General features: G+C 35.9%; 1 protein-coding gene across 5 annotated transcripts in view; it reads right to left on the bottom strand.

The window, feature by feature from the left end:
* Positions 1–18291, bottom strand: part of SGCG (sarcoglycan gamma) — a 126895-nt gene that overhangs the window by 34523 nt on the left and 74081 nt on the right. For all 5 annotated transcript variants that reach the window (XM_065678538.1, XM_065678537.1, XM_065678536.1 and 2 more), the window contains 2 exons: positions 12960–13061; positions 8469–8556 (listed from right to left, as the gene is read on the bottom strand). In XM_065678538.1, coding sequence (XP_065534610.1) covers positions 8469–8556; positions 12960–13061 — 190 coding nt within the window. The remainder of the gene's footprint in view (positions 1–8468; positions 8557–12959; positions 13062–18291) is intronic.

Genomic DNA, 18291 nt, shown 5'->3' on the forward strand with positions numbered 1-18291 from the left:
ATGGATTATTGATGAAACCATAGCAGGAATAGGAGATCACACTTCTTACACAGTGATGTGACAAAAAGGCTATGGTGTCACATTTTCTGTCAGGCCTAATGAGTCCAGAATGTGTTGCATGATGAATAACTTCATCAGGAAAAAGTGAAACATGCAGTCCTCACATAGGTAAAATGGAAAGGCAAGTATCAAAGGAGATGAGGCATGATAATTTGAAACCTTGTATAAAGAGACGACAGCTGATCTGAGTCACTCATCCCTGAGTGAATACTTTAACCACTCTATCTTCTGCATAATGGGTAATTCTTCTCCCTCCAATTATTATTATTATAAAGAAATCCATGGGTGTATTTTCATATGGTCAACTCCAGCACTGTGTTTCAGGAGTATTCTATTCCTGCTTACTGATCTAAGCAGAGGACAACGTGAGAGGACCAATTAAACAGATGGGGCATGACTCAGTTGCCAATATAGCTGTCCAGTGCCATTACATGTACTTTGGTGCTCTCTGCCTGGTCTTCAGCTTATTTTAGATGCCCTAGAATATCTAAGACTTCTGCATTGGACTAGAAAGTCTGATATGGGGTCTGTAAGCAACCTGGGTCCTTCCAAAGTGTCAGCTGAGACGGCAAGACAGAATCACAGAAGAATGCTAATCAGAGGTTACCTCTGGAAGTCACCTAGTTCTACTGCATGCTAATAGTAGGGTCAGCCTGGTTGGAACTCAGATGAAGGTGCTTATGGTCTTGTTGAAGTGGGATTTTAATACCTCTGAGGAAGGGGATTCAGTAGCTTCCTTGGGCAACCTGTTCCCATGGTTAACCTTTCTAACAGCAATATTTCCTCCCCTTCTATCCAGTTGCATTTTGCTTTAATGCAGCCTATGACTGCTGCTTCTTGCCCTTTTGCTGTGCACCTCTTGAGAAAAGTCTGGCATCTTGCCTCTTGTCCTCCTAGTAGCAGGCAAAGTTAGAAGCCCCCTTTAGCCTTCTTTTCTGCAGGTTAAACAAACACAACTTCTTCAGCCTCTTATACTTCCACTCCCTGATCATCTTAATGGCATCCTATGCGACACTGCTCAGTTTGCTCATAGCTCTGTCATACTGGAGAGGGCTTAACACAGCACTCCAGACATAAGGGTGGAATGATACAGCCCAGTATGCTATTAGATCTCACTGCCACAAGGGTACACTGCAAATGTATGTTCAAGTAGTACTCCAGGGTGGGTGTGAGTTAGTGTGTCTTCTGCAGATCTGCTGCAAAAATACAGGGATCTAGCTCCTTTTTTGGCCACTAACTGCCACTGAGAGTCTCCTTAACTTTAAGAAGGAAGCACTGTTACACATATAATGAATAGTCTTTTAGATGTACTTAATGACCCAAATTCTACAACAGATTATAGTCACAATGAATTTCAGCTATTTTAAGCTGACCTTTACAAATTCAACTAGCATCTACCAATGACAATAATTCAATCTTCTTATTACTTTAAAGGATGAAAATACAGGAACTATATTCACCCTCAGCAATAGCTATTATCATCAAATTATCATCCAGTGACTTATGTTAATGACTACTACACCATACGAACCAAAATATGTTTGGGATTGCAAATTTACTGAAGACTGTAAAAATCGAGAGGGTTATAAAATATTGAAAAATTCCCCTTTTATCACTTATTTTGAATTCCTTCCTCCCACTGAAATAAAGACTGGAGCTACTCAGATGAGTAATTGCCCTCTGATGAGAGAGGGGTAAGCACTATCTGGTTCTTTTTCCAAATAAAAAATTATTTATCAAACATTACCCTTTTATCAGAGATAAGCTCTATAGACTTACATGTATACTGCTTTTCTTCTATACAGAGTCAGAGAAGTGACAGCATAGAATTCAAATCCCCTTGGCCAAGATAAATTTCCCCTTAACTTTGATGCTGGCATATACACATATTGCAAGCTGGCAGTACACATAACTACCTGATTGTAGTTAGTTATGTCAGTTATGTAGAGGATGCTTAAAGTCTGGCTTAAGTCAGCATTACTGATACTGAATATTATCATGTATTTCCTCATACAGATCATCATATTTGGGGACAGGGTCTGTAAATCTTGCTATGGTAACCACCTTACTATATATGGTACATAGACCTCTAATGACTGTTTTTTTCTTTTTTGTGGAAAGATGCTTTTCAATGGAGTCTAAATATTAAACTGTAACTGTAATGACTGGTTCTTTTTGTAAGTAAGTTTTCATGGATATATTCTTATCTAGCTTTAATTTAAATGTATATTCATTGCTACTTTTTTCTGCTATTTGTTTTTATTATTTTTCAACTCATTTTATTACTATTATATGGTAATATATTTTTTTTTATAAATAGTAATATATTTTATATTTTATTTTAATACCTCTGAGGAAGGGGGATTCAGTAGCTTCCTTTGGCAAGTAATATATTTTATGTTTTATTACTATTAAATGAGTATTTATACTCATTTAAATACACAATGGCCTTACAAAAGACTAATAGCATATGCATTTAATGTAGAACAGAAACAAGTTTTCCACGGAGTAAAAGAGGGAATTAGAAAAGAGGATCGGATAAAAAGTCTGTAGGATATTTTAGAAGCCACTTGTCATTCTCTAAATTTTGCCTGATCTGAGTCAACAACTAAATTTTACTTTTAAATAAAACTGGTATGTATGTGTTGATATAATCAGATTCACTGGTAACTAAAATTTTTATACTTCTGAAAGTAAAAATCCCTACTTTAATCTCCTTGGAACAAATATTGTAAGTTCATGATCACAGAAAGACTTAATCACCTCAAAAAACACTTCAATGAAGTTTCCAATTTGTATTTCTATTAATTGCTTCTATGTTGTATCTTTCCTTCTTATAACCCAGCTGGAGAGCAATAAAGGTTGTGCAAATAATCATCTTCCTGCAGTACAAAGATCTTGAAGAAATATGTCCTGGCTTTTATCTTAAAGATAAGAAAGAACTTATTTGGACAAAAATGGAGTATTTAATGAAAGACTTCTGGGAAAAATAGAAAAGAAAAAGCTAAATGATTTTACAATGTCATTAAGTAAGTCAAGTTTATGAAACTGGCTTCAGGGTTTTCCCTGTGAAAACATCATCAAATTCTTCCTGCATACATCATGCTTCCTTAACACCGTTTTCTTCCTATTATGTCTCTGATGAAAAAATACCATCACTTGAAAATGAAATATCATAAGAAATACATGATAAGAAAACCAGAAATTATTTGATGTTGGAAAGTAGTAGTTTATAGATGGCAATTAATGCTAATGAAGCAATATATCAGGTAATGGCAGTTAGTTTCATTAGAATGTTCTGTTTGAAAAAAAGGGGGGTGGGTGAGCACAAATGCTCTCATTTTAACAGCTGTTCAGATTAATGTGATGGACATGAAATCTCTAGACATGAGTTTGAAAAACAGATCTTTTCAAAAGCTGACCCTACTTTTCAGTAAAGACAGTTGGAAGCGTGCTGCTTTTTAACTACTTTCTTAATATTTAACCCTGGGAACACCACTGCAAAATCTGACTGCATTACATTCACCTACTGGTAGGCTACATATGTAAGCATATGTTTGCTTAGGTGAACCATCATTTAATGTTTGATACCAATGTTGCTCTTAAGTATTTGATAATTGACTATGTATGTATTCTGTATGTTTCTTTTATATATAGTTAGTATTCGTTATCATTCACCATTGACAAAGTTTGATAATCTTTTAGACTAGGTTGTTTTATTATTGCCAGGTCGGATAGAACACTGGGCAACATGATCTAGTGTGCGGCGTCCCTGCCCATGGCAGGGGGCTGGAACTAGACAATCTTAAGGTCCTTTCCAACCTTACCCATTCTATGATTTTATTATTCTATTATGGCCCAGGGTGCTATATTCCTTTTTTGTTCTAGGACTGAATAAGACTTTGAAATGGTAAGTACAGGAATCTTGGAGATGATGGTTGGCAGCTTTATTCAATTGCTTTCTTGGATTATTGAAGAAAGTTATAGATATTCAGTTCTGAAGGCTGATGAACAAGCTGTGATAATAACATCTGAATCTTATTCATGATTTTAAAGACAGGAGCTGTTCTAACAAAAATAGTTACCATCTGTTCTGTAGACATCCTTGCGTTGCTTATAAGCATCTCTTCCTATGATTTTCTTAACTCCATCTGACTCTTCCACACCTTTCCACATCTGTGCTTTCCTTTGATTCCTTCCTTGTCGTCTGTTGGTCATCATCCTTTCTAAGTCCCATTTCTCTCAGAAATGTTCCCAAAGTTCCAAAGCAGTCACATCTTCGTAACCCCACAACTAAAAGTCCCATTTCCTTATTTTTTTTTCTTTAAATTATTAATTTTTAAATAGAAATTATTTACTTGATTTTAATATTAGTTTCTTTTGTCATATATGAGTTTTAAATGATTTAAAAGAGCAGCTCAAACAAAACGGGTCAACCAGAAGGATACTGAAATAAAAAATGAGTAAAGCACAGAATTGGTTTTTTTCAATTTAGTCTTTTCCTGGCAAGCAGTTAGGTAAATGCATTTGCATTGAGTGAGGCTTCTGAAAGCAGTGTAATTATGGAACACAGTCCAAAACACCAGATCTGCAGCATGGTTTTTAAGAGCTACAATGTCCAGATAACTCCTGAAAGAGGTACGTCATGCAGGTAAACCAAGGAGCATGTAGAAACTTTAAAACTAGAGTGCTCACGGTGGAAGTTGCTTGTATTTCATGTCATTTGCATACATCTGTGATTCATGAGTAAAACATTTCTCATTCTTTCATAATATGTGTCTGTCATCTTCATATGAGGAATTTCATAGAACTCCTTAAGTAAAGATTTATTTCACATCTCTCTTGTGAATTACTTCTATGGAAGACTGGGTATTTAAATCACTCTTAGTAACTTATTAAAATGTTTTAACAGATCATTTGAATCACAATCTTCTTTGAGTTAAAAGGCATTTCTGTTATGATCTTATGAGTAATACTATATTATATTGTCATTTTTGGAACAATCCAAAATTGATCTATATAGTTCCTTCACAATGGCAATTGCTCCTATTTGTAAGATGAATAGAGTATTAAGGCATAATACCAGCATGCTGACAACTGTGGAAGGCATTAATTCTTTAGAAAAGGCTTGTGCACACAAATTTAATCAGCCACACACCTATTTTTCACACTTATAAGGAAACATCATCTTACATGCATTCATTTTATGACTAAGGACAATGGCTAAAAATATCAAGCTATGTACAGATGGCCGTTTACTTCAACATACTGCCACATACCCCAGTCACCGTTGTTTGGCCATAGCTTTAGATATTAACAGAGTTCTTTACAGTATTAAGTTTTTACTGTTTTTTTCAACATTTTTCCATCAGTCTAGTATGATTTTGAATTAGTAGTATTTCATGTTAGTATTTACAAAGGTACCAACTACACCAGACAGCAAATAAGACCAATTATTAATGAATTCAGTAAATAGAATTGCCAGTCAAAAAGAGATTAAACATCAAACATTTAAAATAATACGCAAATGCACATTAGCACTTTCTTTTGATGTAGTTTTGATTTTCCCAGGCTCAAATAATTTTTTTACCCTCTTACCTAAATATTTCTTGTAAAGCAAGCCAGAGTGCTGTCAGAACTTTCCTACTTCAGTGTTCTATTTGAACTGCCTTTGTACTCTGAATATATTTAAAAGATTTGAGATGCAGGTCTTCCAGTGTACAGATGCAGGTCTTCCAGTGTACACTCTGCTCCTTCCTACTGATTTACTCATATATACAGCCCCTCTGCACAGCTAGGCAACTTCTTGACTGGTCAGCACTAAGTATTTGGCTTTTCCTTAGGAAAAGGTTAAAGATGCTTGAGATCAGAAGGTACAAAATACACTGAATTGCAAGTTACTCGGAAGAGAGCCAGAAAAAAAAAAAAGCTGATGAAAATTGAAGAAACAGAATCACATCACCAATAGGGGAAAATACTAAATATGGGTGGTACTTGCTCTAAATAAGTTGTTACTGACAAGACAGTTCCCATTCAGCAGAACTCTCCCTGTTAAACAGCACAGTCCATATTCTACAACATGGGTATGTATTGACCCCTCTTTGTCTATCAGGTTTTCAGTTTAAAAGTTTTCTTCAGTCTAGATGGAACCAAGCCTTACAGAACAGATATTTTTAACTTTATTTAAGGCAGCACATTCCACCTCACTTTCTGTACTGCTCTTAGTCAACACTCTCAGAAGACGATTAAGAGGGGACTGGGAAGGAGAAAAAAAGAAAAGATGGTCTGAGATTTGTTGTTGCTTTTGCCAGGCAAGATAAGATCTATAGCCATTGCCTGGCACAACAGAACTAAAACTTCTTTCCTTTCATTAAAATATATCCTTTACACTGCTTCCAGCACAGAAGTTCTGTTAACAGGAAAGATAGATACACTATGCATGAATATCTCACACTGCTAACTTCTGGACCTCAGTTACATTATAGGAACCAAAGTCCAAACGAGCAAAACATCTGTACCACTTCTCAGTGCTGACCTTTTTTCCCCAGCAAACTTTCTTAATTGTTCATGCTGAAACATTGTGTGAGAAGCCATGTACCCTCCACCTGCCAAAAGTATGTCATGTTTCCATCTTAAATTATGAACTTGCCTTATTTCTGTGCATCATGAGTATATTGAACAATGGTGACAGAATTGAGTTCAGCAAAAATCAAAACAGCTTTTTTCACTTTTGTGGAAAAGCACCTGCTAATGATGGGGTCACTCATCTTACAAGTGGCTAAACTCAATACAGGACTGAATATTCATGAACTTCTGCATACCACACCTTTCCTATTAGCAGTTCAAGGTCATGCAGGCTGGACACAGACTGTCAAACAATGCATTATACCTTTGGGCTACTGCTGGACATGATTATATCTGTAAGTTTCTCAGACTTCGGCAGTGATCAGGTTGGGCAAATTAGTGTGGTGGTCAATGATATGCTCTGTGGTCTGCCCTTCCAAAACGATTTCCTGACAACTTCTCATTAGGCAGGATAGGCACATGACTACAGTGCAGATACACATCTGGTCCCATGATGGGCAGCCACAAACAGTACAGAGCAGACAGAATCAACAGCATAAGTCAAAGAAACTTCAGGTTTGGTCTTGTGGCCACTGTATAGTTAATTACTGCAAACTATTTAATAACTTTACTGATTATATGAAACTGTGCATTTCAGCCCTTAATTATTATCAAAATGAGATATGAATGCTACTGTCATGTTTTGATTAATGTTTAGGGACATTTTCTTATGAAGAATAATTCAGATCTTAATTATTAGCTTGAACTACAAGAGATTTAAAAAAAATTGAAGGCCAAATTGTGATTTATTGAATAATTATGCACTTCTAAGGGTAATAGCAGTCTTCTTTATATATTTTTTACTGTACTTTTTATTTGAAGTTTGTTTTAAAACAGTGATAATGGCAGTATGTTCAATAAATTGATATCTTAATTCTTCAAACAGGAACAGTCACAGAATTTACAGTCTCATCAGCATGGAAAAGTTGCTCACCTGGGCCCCAGTCTAGTAAAATACTTAAGCCCTTAATAATAACTTAAGCACTTAATAATAATATTAATATTAAGCACTCAATTATAACTTAATAATATTAAGTTAAATAATTAGGAATGTATGCTTTGCTGCATGAGAATCTTACAAGAAGCAAGTTAATAAATTGTTACATTTTTCTCTAAAGTCAAATAAAGGCTGAAAAATGTTAACAAAACTGAGAAAAATGTGTTGTATCTGGCATATATTGTTGACATTCTTGCTTTAAAAATACAACTTAAAGAGTAATACCTGCTTATTCTTTCTGCCATGGTCTATCACCTACATCTGTCTAGATCTATTGATTGCCTAAAGTAAACCAATGTATCTTACTGCTACCAAATACAGTAAAATATGTACACTTCTGTGAACTGGCTTTCTTTAAAAAAAGAAAAATTATTTATTTTTATTCTATACTTTTTTAATTCTAGGATATCTGCTTAAACATTTTTGTCTCTGCTATACTAGGAAATGAAGTGAGACATACAGACCTCTTAAGAAAAAATAATTTTCTTAGAAAATGATTTGGAACTATCAATAGATTATTTACACAAGAAAAGGAGTAACTTCTGCAGTGGGCTTTCTTGAATAATTCTGCAATAAAGAAGTGCTTCAAATATTTACAGAATCAATGCTGAACTGAGCAACTGAAAACATACTGTTGATACTTACTGAGTGGCAGCTGGACTATCGATATATGGCCATAGCAGTAAAAAATTATCACGTTTACTGATTTATATCCTCAAAGATCCTTGCAAATATTCATTACAATGTTTCCAAAACAGCGAACAATGAAAAATCACTTAGGACTTACCCACATTTAATCTGCCTGTGACTTCCCCATTTGAATTGCGAGCATTAACAGTCACATTGTGAGTAGACTGGAGAAGCAGTGATGAGTCCTGAAGTATGGAGGAGAAAAAAAACATCCACAGTGTCATCAAATAATCTGGGCTGGTATTTTTCAATAAACTTCAACTCTATCAGGTTTAAAATAAGAATAAAAACCTAGAGAATATGTCAGGTGAACAAAATCTGTGTTTCTGGACCAATGAACAGGGCTGTTAGCATTTTATCTTTTCAAAAAAAATGCTTAAGCACTACATCAGCTACATTTCAATACGTAATTGAGAGTTTTTTCAAATGAATTGTGAATACCCCACTCTGCAAATTTCCACTGTCATATTAATTGGTGAGAAACGTGCGTGTGCATTCTGCTTCCTCAACGGTCTCTGTGCAGCCTATATGCTTTGTCTTGATTTTGACACCTGGCACTGATTCTCCCAGCAAGGAAACACAGACAGCATGATGCAGAAAGTGGCAGGTTGACTAGCTCAAAGCTGACTTTAATAGATGACAGTACAGATAAGAGTGTCAATCTAAATTAAATCGTCTCCCTGTCCTCCACTTAGAAGGATGACAGAAGTGTATTAACAGACTGCACAGTATCACCTGCTTGTCCACATCTCTGCACCATGAGTTGAGCCTAAACGCTCTGTGCTATATCTAGTGTTCCAGTATACTAAATCACATCTGAAGGTCACAAAGCAATGGCACTCGTATTTGACTTAACTTTCCCTCACCACAGCCGGGACATATGCAGAGCAACTAGATCCTCAAGGCTATCCATGCTACTTACAGAAGCCAGGGCATGCTTCCTGCTGTAACTGGTATCTTCATTCACTCCTAACACACCTTATCACAGTCAAGTCTAGCTATGGCAGACAATTCAAAATTTCATGTCATTCTTAGGCTGCAACCAACATGGAACTACTTCACCAAAACCAAAACATACCCTTGTGTTAACTCATGGCTTGGTGTACAGGTGTTTTCATGCTAAAGTATACTTTCTTCGCTCACGAAGCCAAGCCATCAATACTTTCTGTCTAAAGGACAGGAACCTTTCTTAGTTGCCAAAATATCAGGAACACAATATGAAGACATTATTAGTAAGCTGTTGGCTTATGACACCGGTGATACTCGTTCCTAGATAAAAAAATGATTTTCTAACTACTGAAATATTCTATATATTGTATATATATAGTATATATATTGTACATATATAGCTTCTAGTAGTTCTTCTGGACCCAAGGGAGTTTCTGCAACACCTTGAAAGGCTAACCCCTGTAAAGCACTCCCAAGTCATTTTTCCATCATAACTTAATGCTTAGAGTGTGAGATAACCTGAGAATTTTGAACACATTTTATGTGAAGAATTTTACTACAAACATTTGTCTAATAAGTGATAGAAGCAATACACAGTTTGGAGTCCAACTTATACTTTCTTTCCTTAAACAAAAGCCCAATATCTTACAAGTAGGAAGATAAGCTCTATGAAAAGGAGTCACTAAGTGAGCAAAATAAATTAATCTCATTTTGTAAATTGTATCAGGAAAATGTGAAAGCACAGAATTGACAAAAATTATGAAAAGTCTTCAGAAAAAAAAAGTAAGCAGTGTGTTAGAATGAACATTAATGGTAACAAGTTAGTATGAGGTGGAAAAGGAAAGTCGACAAAGATCAGGTAAATATATCACAACTAAGTACACATGCAAAATGACCCACAAATCTGGACATCCTTATTACACTTATCTGACTGTTGCTGGTTGATTTAAAAAATAAATTAGTAATTTTCAGTATTAAATGAGACCTGCAGCATCCACATGCATGTTGCTGACTAATTAAAATCTAGTAACATATTTATAAATGCTCATCTTTTATCATTCATGAATATGTATTAGCTAATATAGTGGATGAAAGATTGGACTTGAGCTGGCAATGACTACTAGCAGGCCAAAGGCCAATCCTATCTTGAGTTGCATCCAAAGAAGCGTGACCAGCAGTACAAGAGAAGTGATTCTGCCCCTCTAATCTGCTCTTGTGAGACCTTCCCCCACATAGTACTGCAAAGTCTGTCTGTCTTCAGTACAAGAAAGACACAGACCTGCTGGAGAAGGTCCAGAGAAGGGCCACAAAAATGGTCACAGGGATGGAATACCTCTCCTGTGAGAAAAGGCTGAGAGTTGGGATTGCTCAGCCTGGAGAAGAGAAGGCTCTGGGGAGACCTTACTGCAGCTTTTCAATATGTGAAAGGGGCCTATAAGATGGGGAGAGACTTTTAGCAGGGCCTGTTGTGACAGGTTGAGGGGTGATGGCTTTAAACTAAAAGAGGGGAGATTTAGGCTTGATGAGAAGAAATTTTTTGCAATGAAGGTGGTGAAACACTGGCATAGGATGCCCAGAGAGGTGGTGGATGTGCCATCCTTGAACACACTCAAGGCCAGGCTGGATGTGGTTCTGGGCTACCTGGTCTAGTTGAAGATGTCCCTAATCATTGCAGGGGGGCTAGTCTAGATGATATTTGAAGGTCCCTTCCAACCCAAACTATTTTATGATTCTATGAAAATGCAATGGTGCTGTCCACAACTCTGTGCTGGACTCACAATGAAGGCATAAACTTGTGATAAGTTCCAGGGATGATGCACAGCAAGTAGATTTCAGTTAGCAGACTGCAAGGAGAAAACTATGAAGGCAAGAAAGCTGCTATGATAGCCAAATGGCCTAATTCTCTAACAGGCAAACTTAGAAAAAGAAATCATAACAAATAAGCAAATTTATAAGAATAAATACATAGATGGCACTCAGGAGATCAAGCTACAGGCAACTTAGCCCCTATAGAGTTCAAATATTTCAAAGAGCAAGCCAACAGATAAACAGAATACCTCCAAAGAATTATCGGTTCATAAGGGTCAAAGACATGCAGTAGCCTGAAGGCTCTAATTAATGTATGCTACTAACTACCAGGACGGTTCACTAGTCAGCTAAACTTCCACCAGCTGCTGCCACACCTCTTTCTTACTTACTATATAGTACTAAATGTATTACGGCCTGGAATGAATACAAATGAGCTAAAAGAGCTTAACATTACATAACATTTTTGGAGGGAAGAGGGAGTTCTTAAGTGTCACCTACACTGGTCTTAAAAAGTTACATGCCTTAATGGATTAACAAACTCAAGGGAAATTCATTTAAGCACAAAAATAGTTTTCCCACTGCCTGAGACAGAAAAGAATACACATAAAATCAAAACTGAAATAGAGGTTTAGTAATGCAATTTCGCCTTCTAAGAGCTGCTACTGGAAGTACTTGTTGTAGAAAAAGAAAGGCTTAACAGATGAAAAATATGCTGTCATTGCTTAAATTTCAGTCATCAAGCATTTTAACAACCTCCTTCTGGTAAATTTATTTACACTTTCTCTTGCTTTATTAATACAAATGCTACATCTTTCCCTAGCTTCAGAAAAGTCTCATAGCTGGCTATTTGTTCTTGGTGAGGATGATTGCAAGTTTGAAGTAATGAAAGAGCCATATCCAGCTTTTATTCTCATTGAATAGTACTTGAAAGGTCCCATTGTTTGATTGGTTTATAAAACATGGCTCATTTTGTAAGAATTCAGATTACGGACAATAGTTCTGAAAAAGATTCATTTATTTGGCCAGAAACAGATATTGTTCTACAAAGAATTCACTGGAATAAGTTTCAGAGTTCATCTAGATAATTAAAAACCAATTCATATTCTCTCTTCCTTCCTCTAAACACAGTACTTCAATAAAAAATCTTTTCTACCATACACATTCTCAGTGAAATTTTAAAGTTAATCTGCTTCATTAATATTTTCTTTGACTAAATATGTTATTCTTTACCTCAATAACAACAGTTTTCTAGCTACATAAACATGATTAAATCCTGAATATTTCCATTTAGTCTGATAGATTTTATATATGTAAAAATATAAAGATATAATACATTTAATATCATTGTCCTAAAAGTGACAAAACCTGAACTTATTAGAGAAACTGTAATTTTTCTGATAGGATCCACTGATTTTAGAGATATTGAAACTATTCTGTAATGGGTGAATAAACAAAACAAGCAGCATCACAGGGAAGCCTGCACTAAAGAAATATATCAGTAAAAATAATGAAAAACTTCCTTCACACTCTTAAATAAATGTTAGCATTACTTACATATAATGACTTAATTCCTTTTAGAGCTACTTCTTATCACATACCTAAGAGAAAAACATTAATTCTTCCATAGCATCAGAACACTGAACTGACCATGCTTGTAAAGTATGCAAAAATATGTGTGCATAGACATATACACACACATACATGCAAGCACAGACATGTATTTGTATTTCCATGACAGCTGCCTAGACTTTGCCTGAATTCCACTGTTCATCAGTGCATTAACTTAGCATTATTGAAAGATTATCTGCTTAGTGGTAAGATTATCACTTACCACTCGAGAGTGGATTTCTTTGGCATAAAGAGGGAATAAGAATTCAGATTCCCCTTCCAGACGAAGACCTTCTTTTGTAACACGCAGGTGTCCCATTCCAGTCTGAGGAGAAGATGCAAGAATTATTAGTATTTTATTATTGATGCTGTATTTATCTTTTGTTATTTACACAAACTGAAAATTGCCAGAGCTGCTTGCCTCCAGTATATTGATTTAGATAACCATACTAATGCATTTAAAATTCTGAGAGTTCCTCATTTCTTTGAGGAGTGTTTTTCTTTAAGAAATTGTAGCTTTCAAGAAAAAGTTATTAAAATTAGGATTTTTTTAAGGATAAAATATATTACAGTTATTAACTTCAAAAGAAGTGTGTTTGTATTGACTGAAATAGTCTTTGTACTTGCTTTCTAAAAATGTCACGAGCAATAAACTTTTACACGACTTACATAAGACACACCTTACATTAACATTTCAAGTTTATCAGTAATGTACTTTACAAGTTTTACAAGGAATGTAATACTTCTAAGCCTATCAAGGAGACAAAGAGGAATTTTTACTTGCTTCCATTTTCAGCTATTACTTGTTTCTTTTTAATTCATTTTTCCTTCCTTGGTGTCCCTACTCGCCGCCCCCTAATTCCAGATCAAGGCTCTATCTTTCATGCTATCATCTTCCTTTCTCTCTATCACCTACTTGTCAGTTTTTATACCTTCCTCATTCTTAGTTGTTCCCTCATTATTTTAACCCAGATATGCTTTCCAGCCCGTATCTTATTTCATTCTTTTTACTTTCTTTCATCATTATTATAATAGAATTGATAATGTGAAAAATGAGTCAGGAATTATTTCATTAAGTACATCTGAGGACTTGCAAGCTTCAGTTGCCAACTGTTTCACAGGTATTTAGCCAATTTGCACAGGGTTCACCCCTCCCCCTGCCAGAAAAAATGAGAGAACACTTGGCAAAAAATTTGCAGCCTTATAGCTCGGTCATATGTGAAAATATTTCAAGTCAACTGCCTCAAACTACAAAAAAGAGGTGGGAGGGCTATACAAAAAACAGTAAACCCCAAAAGTATTTCCACTGTAAATATCTTTTAAGGTTGCTCTTCACATAAGTAGAGAAGAAAAGGCTGCTGATGACACATCAATAACCTGTTCATCTAATGAATTAAGCCTACTACCAATAAAAGTTATAACTGAGACTGGTTTCAAACATATGTTCTGACCAATGTCATTATATATTTTATATATATGTAATGCTAAATAATATGTCTAACCAGCCTTCACTAAATAACTGGAGCACTGTAGCTGTTTTTTTTAAACAGATTTCAAGAGAGACAAAAGAGAAAACCAAGCTTTGCTTAAATTCCATAAGGTAAGAAATACTCATGTCAGCAGTTTGCTCCACTGGAGAGTACAATGTGATTCCTCCTCAGCAAGGATTTATTTCAGGAAAGAGGCTTTTAGAATAGCTATTTATGGAATCTGTTATTCAGGGTCAAACATTTTACTGCTTTGAAATATATAATGTGCTGACTTTTCTCAGTGGAAACAATTTCCAAATTCTAGACCATCACAAAGCTTTTTAAGAGTATGTAGTACATACTGATACATCTCATGAGACAAAACTGAAATAATACCTATGATGAGCCCCCTAGGGCTTTCATACTCACTATTCCTAGCCAGCATTGTGTGATTTAGAACTATGTTTTTCTAGAGACTATGGACATTTTTTTTCTAACTTGTAACACAAAACAGAGATCAACATCAGAAATACACATAGTTTTTAAGACAAACACTTTTGAAAAATATGACATGAAATCTCAGGATATTCTAAAGAAATACCACTAACAAATGGCTCTAATTTACGTAACTCAGTTGAGGGTGTCATTATTTGATCTGACCTTATGCCTTTTCCTGTCAAGTGAAAGTACATTATATTATTCATCAGGTTTATACACAGTTTGCATATTTTTCTGGAATATAAAGAACTAAATAGACAGTATATTATAGAGTAAGTATAAAAAATAACATTGTCAAATCTTAAATGTATGAAGGCAGAGGAAGAAGAAGCAATTAATTCTTGCTCTGAAGCAGACAGGGGAAAATTAACAGGCTCCTGGGTAGGAGTCTTTACCCTGCCTTTGGCTTTGAGAGGAAGAAATTTTTAGTGGAGACAAAACCCCTATAACTGATTTTGAAAAAGAAGATTATGCAATTGAATAAGCACACTCTTTCAAATGTAGTCGTTTTTTTCTGCAATGATTATTCTAAAAATGCTATATAGATAAAGGAATGCAATGTCTTCGACATGAAGAATAACATGCTATGTGACAAAATGCAGCACTTACACTTATCTGTAAATTCTTACTTTTCAGTAAATCCAGTCACATCATTCAGGACTACTTTGTGTAAGTATGCTCTAAGTATGTCCTATTTTCTTCATCATATATTTCATTTAAGCATTGACACAAAACTCACATTCTCACATATTTGAATAAGAGTTTCCTTATCCATTCTCATTGATCACTAGGGAAGTGCAAAACTGTAAGGAAGTTCAGACTTGGGCTACCTGCATATAAGACTATCTGTCATGATTAACAGACAAACTCCGTAAAGTGCATGAGAATCTACAAAAAATTGGATTTCATACAATGATCCACACTTCTATTACTTTTGTGATTATAACCAATTATTATTTCCTTAGTACTATGATATTTGAGCATCCCAAGATTGCAGAACTGAGTTATACAGTACTGTGAGATGTAGAAATTCTATTATCCCTCTTATAATTGGCAAATTGAAGTTACACAGGATATAGAAAAGAGGGATTTAGGATAAACAACCACCCTAATGCACTGAGATCCAAAGATAAGTTCCATACAAAGCAAGAGTATAATAGTCACATATAATGTTCTCTCAACAACCACTCTGCTTATGTTACCATTTAGGAAAAGCCAATTATTATTTACCGAGTATTGTGACTTCCTCAGTTATGAAAAAACTTGATGCTTTGAGTTTCGAGGATTTGATTCTGTTCCTATTCAAATCATTGAAGAGAAATATTTCTCTTGACTTGATGAAAGGGTCCAAATTATCAGTTAGACGAGGATTTTGATGCAGTTATACAATAAGGTATTGACTGGGTGGTAGAGACTGCTTTATTAAACATAGCAGATGTATGGCAAGTCTGGATTCTTGTTACCCTCGTGCTGGTGACTGTCACTGCTTGAGTGTGCTGGCACTGAGCTGCAAGACATTGTTGTGCATATAGCCATGAGACTCATGTTTTCTAATTATTGAAAGCCCTCAGTGACGCAGGGACTGAGCTGTGCAGAAGGGGAGGATGAAATGCTATCTCTGTAGACACTAAGCAGATTTTGCTATTGCTGCACAGAGCTGACTGGCGTGAAAACTGCTGGCAGCTGCCAAACCCTTATGCACCAAAGATGAAATTTAGCATTAGTGTTCACAAAGGTGTGACCAGTTTTCATTTCAGAACTGTTAGGCATATTCTAATTGGAGTAACAGGAGGTCTTCAACCACAGTAGAAGCATTTTTCATCATTTGAAAATGCTACCAAGAAGTTAACCACTTGCAAAAACAGAGACATGGCCTTCTACAAAATTTAAAGCTCTGAGTGGGTTCGAGCCTCATAAAAACTCAAAAGGCTCTTTGATCCAGAAATCATGGTCTAAAGGGTATTTGACAGTTATTCAGTGAATTGCCTATATAAGGATACTCCAAACCATCTGCAGTGAGTAGCCACCACTACTAGCAGCCTAGGGAAGACTCACTGTGCTATTGACTATCTGGAAGGCAGTACCATCTTGGATGGGTTATTATTCTCTTAGACTCTAAACACAACAAATGTAAAATATTTTTCCTCTGAAATAAGGGGAAGCAGTCCCATTCTTCACAAAGCCAGGACACAAGTGCAGTACATCCACAAACTATGGAAAGGCCCTGAAATTTATTTCAGAGGACTATAGAAGGTCCGAGTCTTTCATGAGGACCAAAAACTTCCAAAAGCCATACCGATGGCTCTGGTGGTATGGCCACCTTCTTCTGGCTATGAATATCTGTATTGAAGAAAATGGAGAAATGGCTGTATAAAGCAAGTTCAACAGCACTGGTTTGGCTAGCGCTAAAGGCATACCTTGTAAAACAGGATGCAAGACCTCACCCTCTCACCTTTCATTATTGTGGGACCCGCTGCTCTGGCTCATGACCAGCAAAGTCATGTAGAAAGTGATGCACATTGCACATTGCTGTGGGACTCTAGGAGTGCACACAAGCAGATGTAGATCTAGCACTCTTGCACTCCCAGTGACTTGCTCCCAGGTAGCTAGCTGAGCCTCATGCTGTCTATGGCTTACAGAGCCAATATAATATCTATGTTCCAAGCCAATATAATAAAGTACAGGTCTTCTGCTGTAGGCATCCCCTAGAACTGAGGATGAGGAACATGCATTCAGTTTACAATGAGTATTTCTAGTCACATGCATTTGATCAATAGCTGTAACTTGCGTTTCCCACACAGAAACTGATACAAGTTGGGGCAGTCACTATATTGGGTAGATCACTCTTTATATTGTATTGAATTGTATCGTATCAGATTGTATCGTATCATCACTGTTTCTGCATCTTCTCGGTGTTAGACTCAACTGAAGTTTTCAATCTCCTCTAGAAAATAGAAATTAAACTTCTGGTCATGTATCAGCCAATAGCTGCACATGAAGATGTCTATTTTCCTATTCTGAAGAGAGACCAAATATTGGAAAGACAGGCATACACATATATTAGCTTGGTTACAACAATAAATTCTCTAAGTTGATTCAAATATTAGCTTTAACACAGACACACAATTCAAAACAAGTAGCTCCTTTCTGAGGAGTTGAGAGCGTGTTTTATTGTAACAACTGCACCCTGAATATTCAGATTTTCCAATACTAAAAGTTCACAAATGCTGTAGCTGCTGATCAGAACTGATAATGATATTAACTTCAGAGTAGAGAAGATGCAGTATTTCCATTCACGCAACTTCTTTTCTTACTTATAGGATACTTACATCCTACTCCTAGGCCAGTCCAGAGAAAGACCTTGGCAAGTTCAGTGCAAGACATCACTTCTTGTGCCCGAAAGCTAGTGCAATTAATGGCTTTATAGATCCAGCTTTCACTGCAGTACTTCCTGCAGCAACTACTATTTAGAGAACTTGCTTTGCAAACAAGAGTGTACTGTTTCATTGAGATAATAGGGCTGTGGGTAGAGATTGTTGAAGAGCAATCAGCAAAACAGGATTGGTAATGAATCTGATGAAACTCTCT

Source organism: Lathamus discolor, chromosome 4 (assembly GCF_037157495.1).
Source record: "Lathamus discolor isolate bLatDis1 chromosome 4, bLatDis1.hap1, whole genome shotgun sequence".
Lineage (NCBI taxonomy): Eukaryota > Metazoa > Chordata > Aves > Psittaciformes > Psittacidae > Lathamus > Lathamus discolor.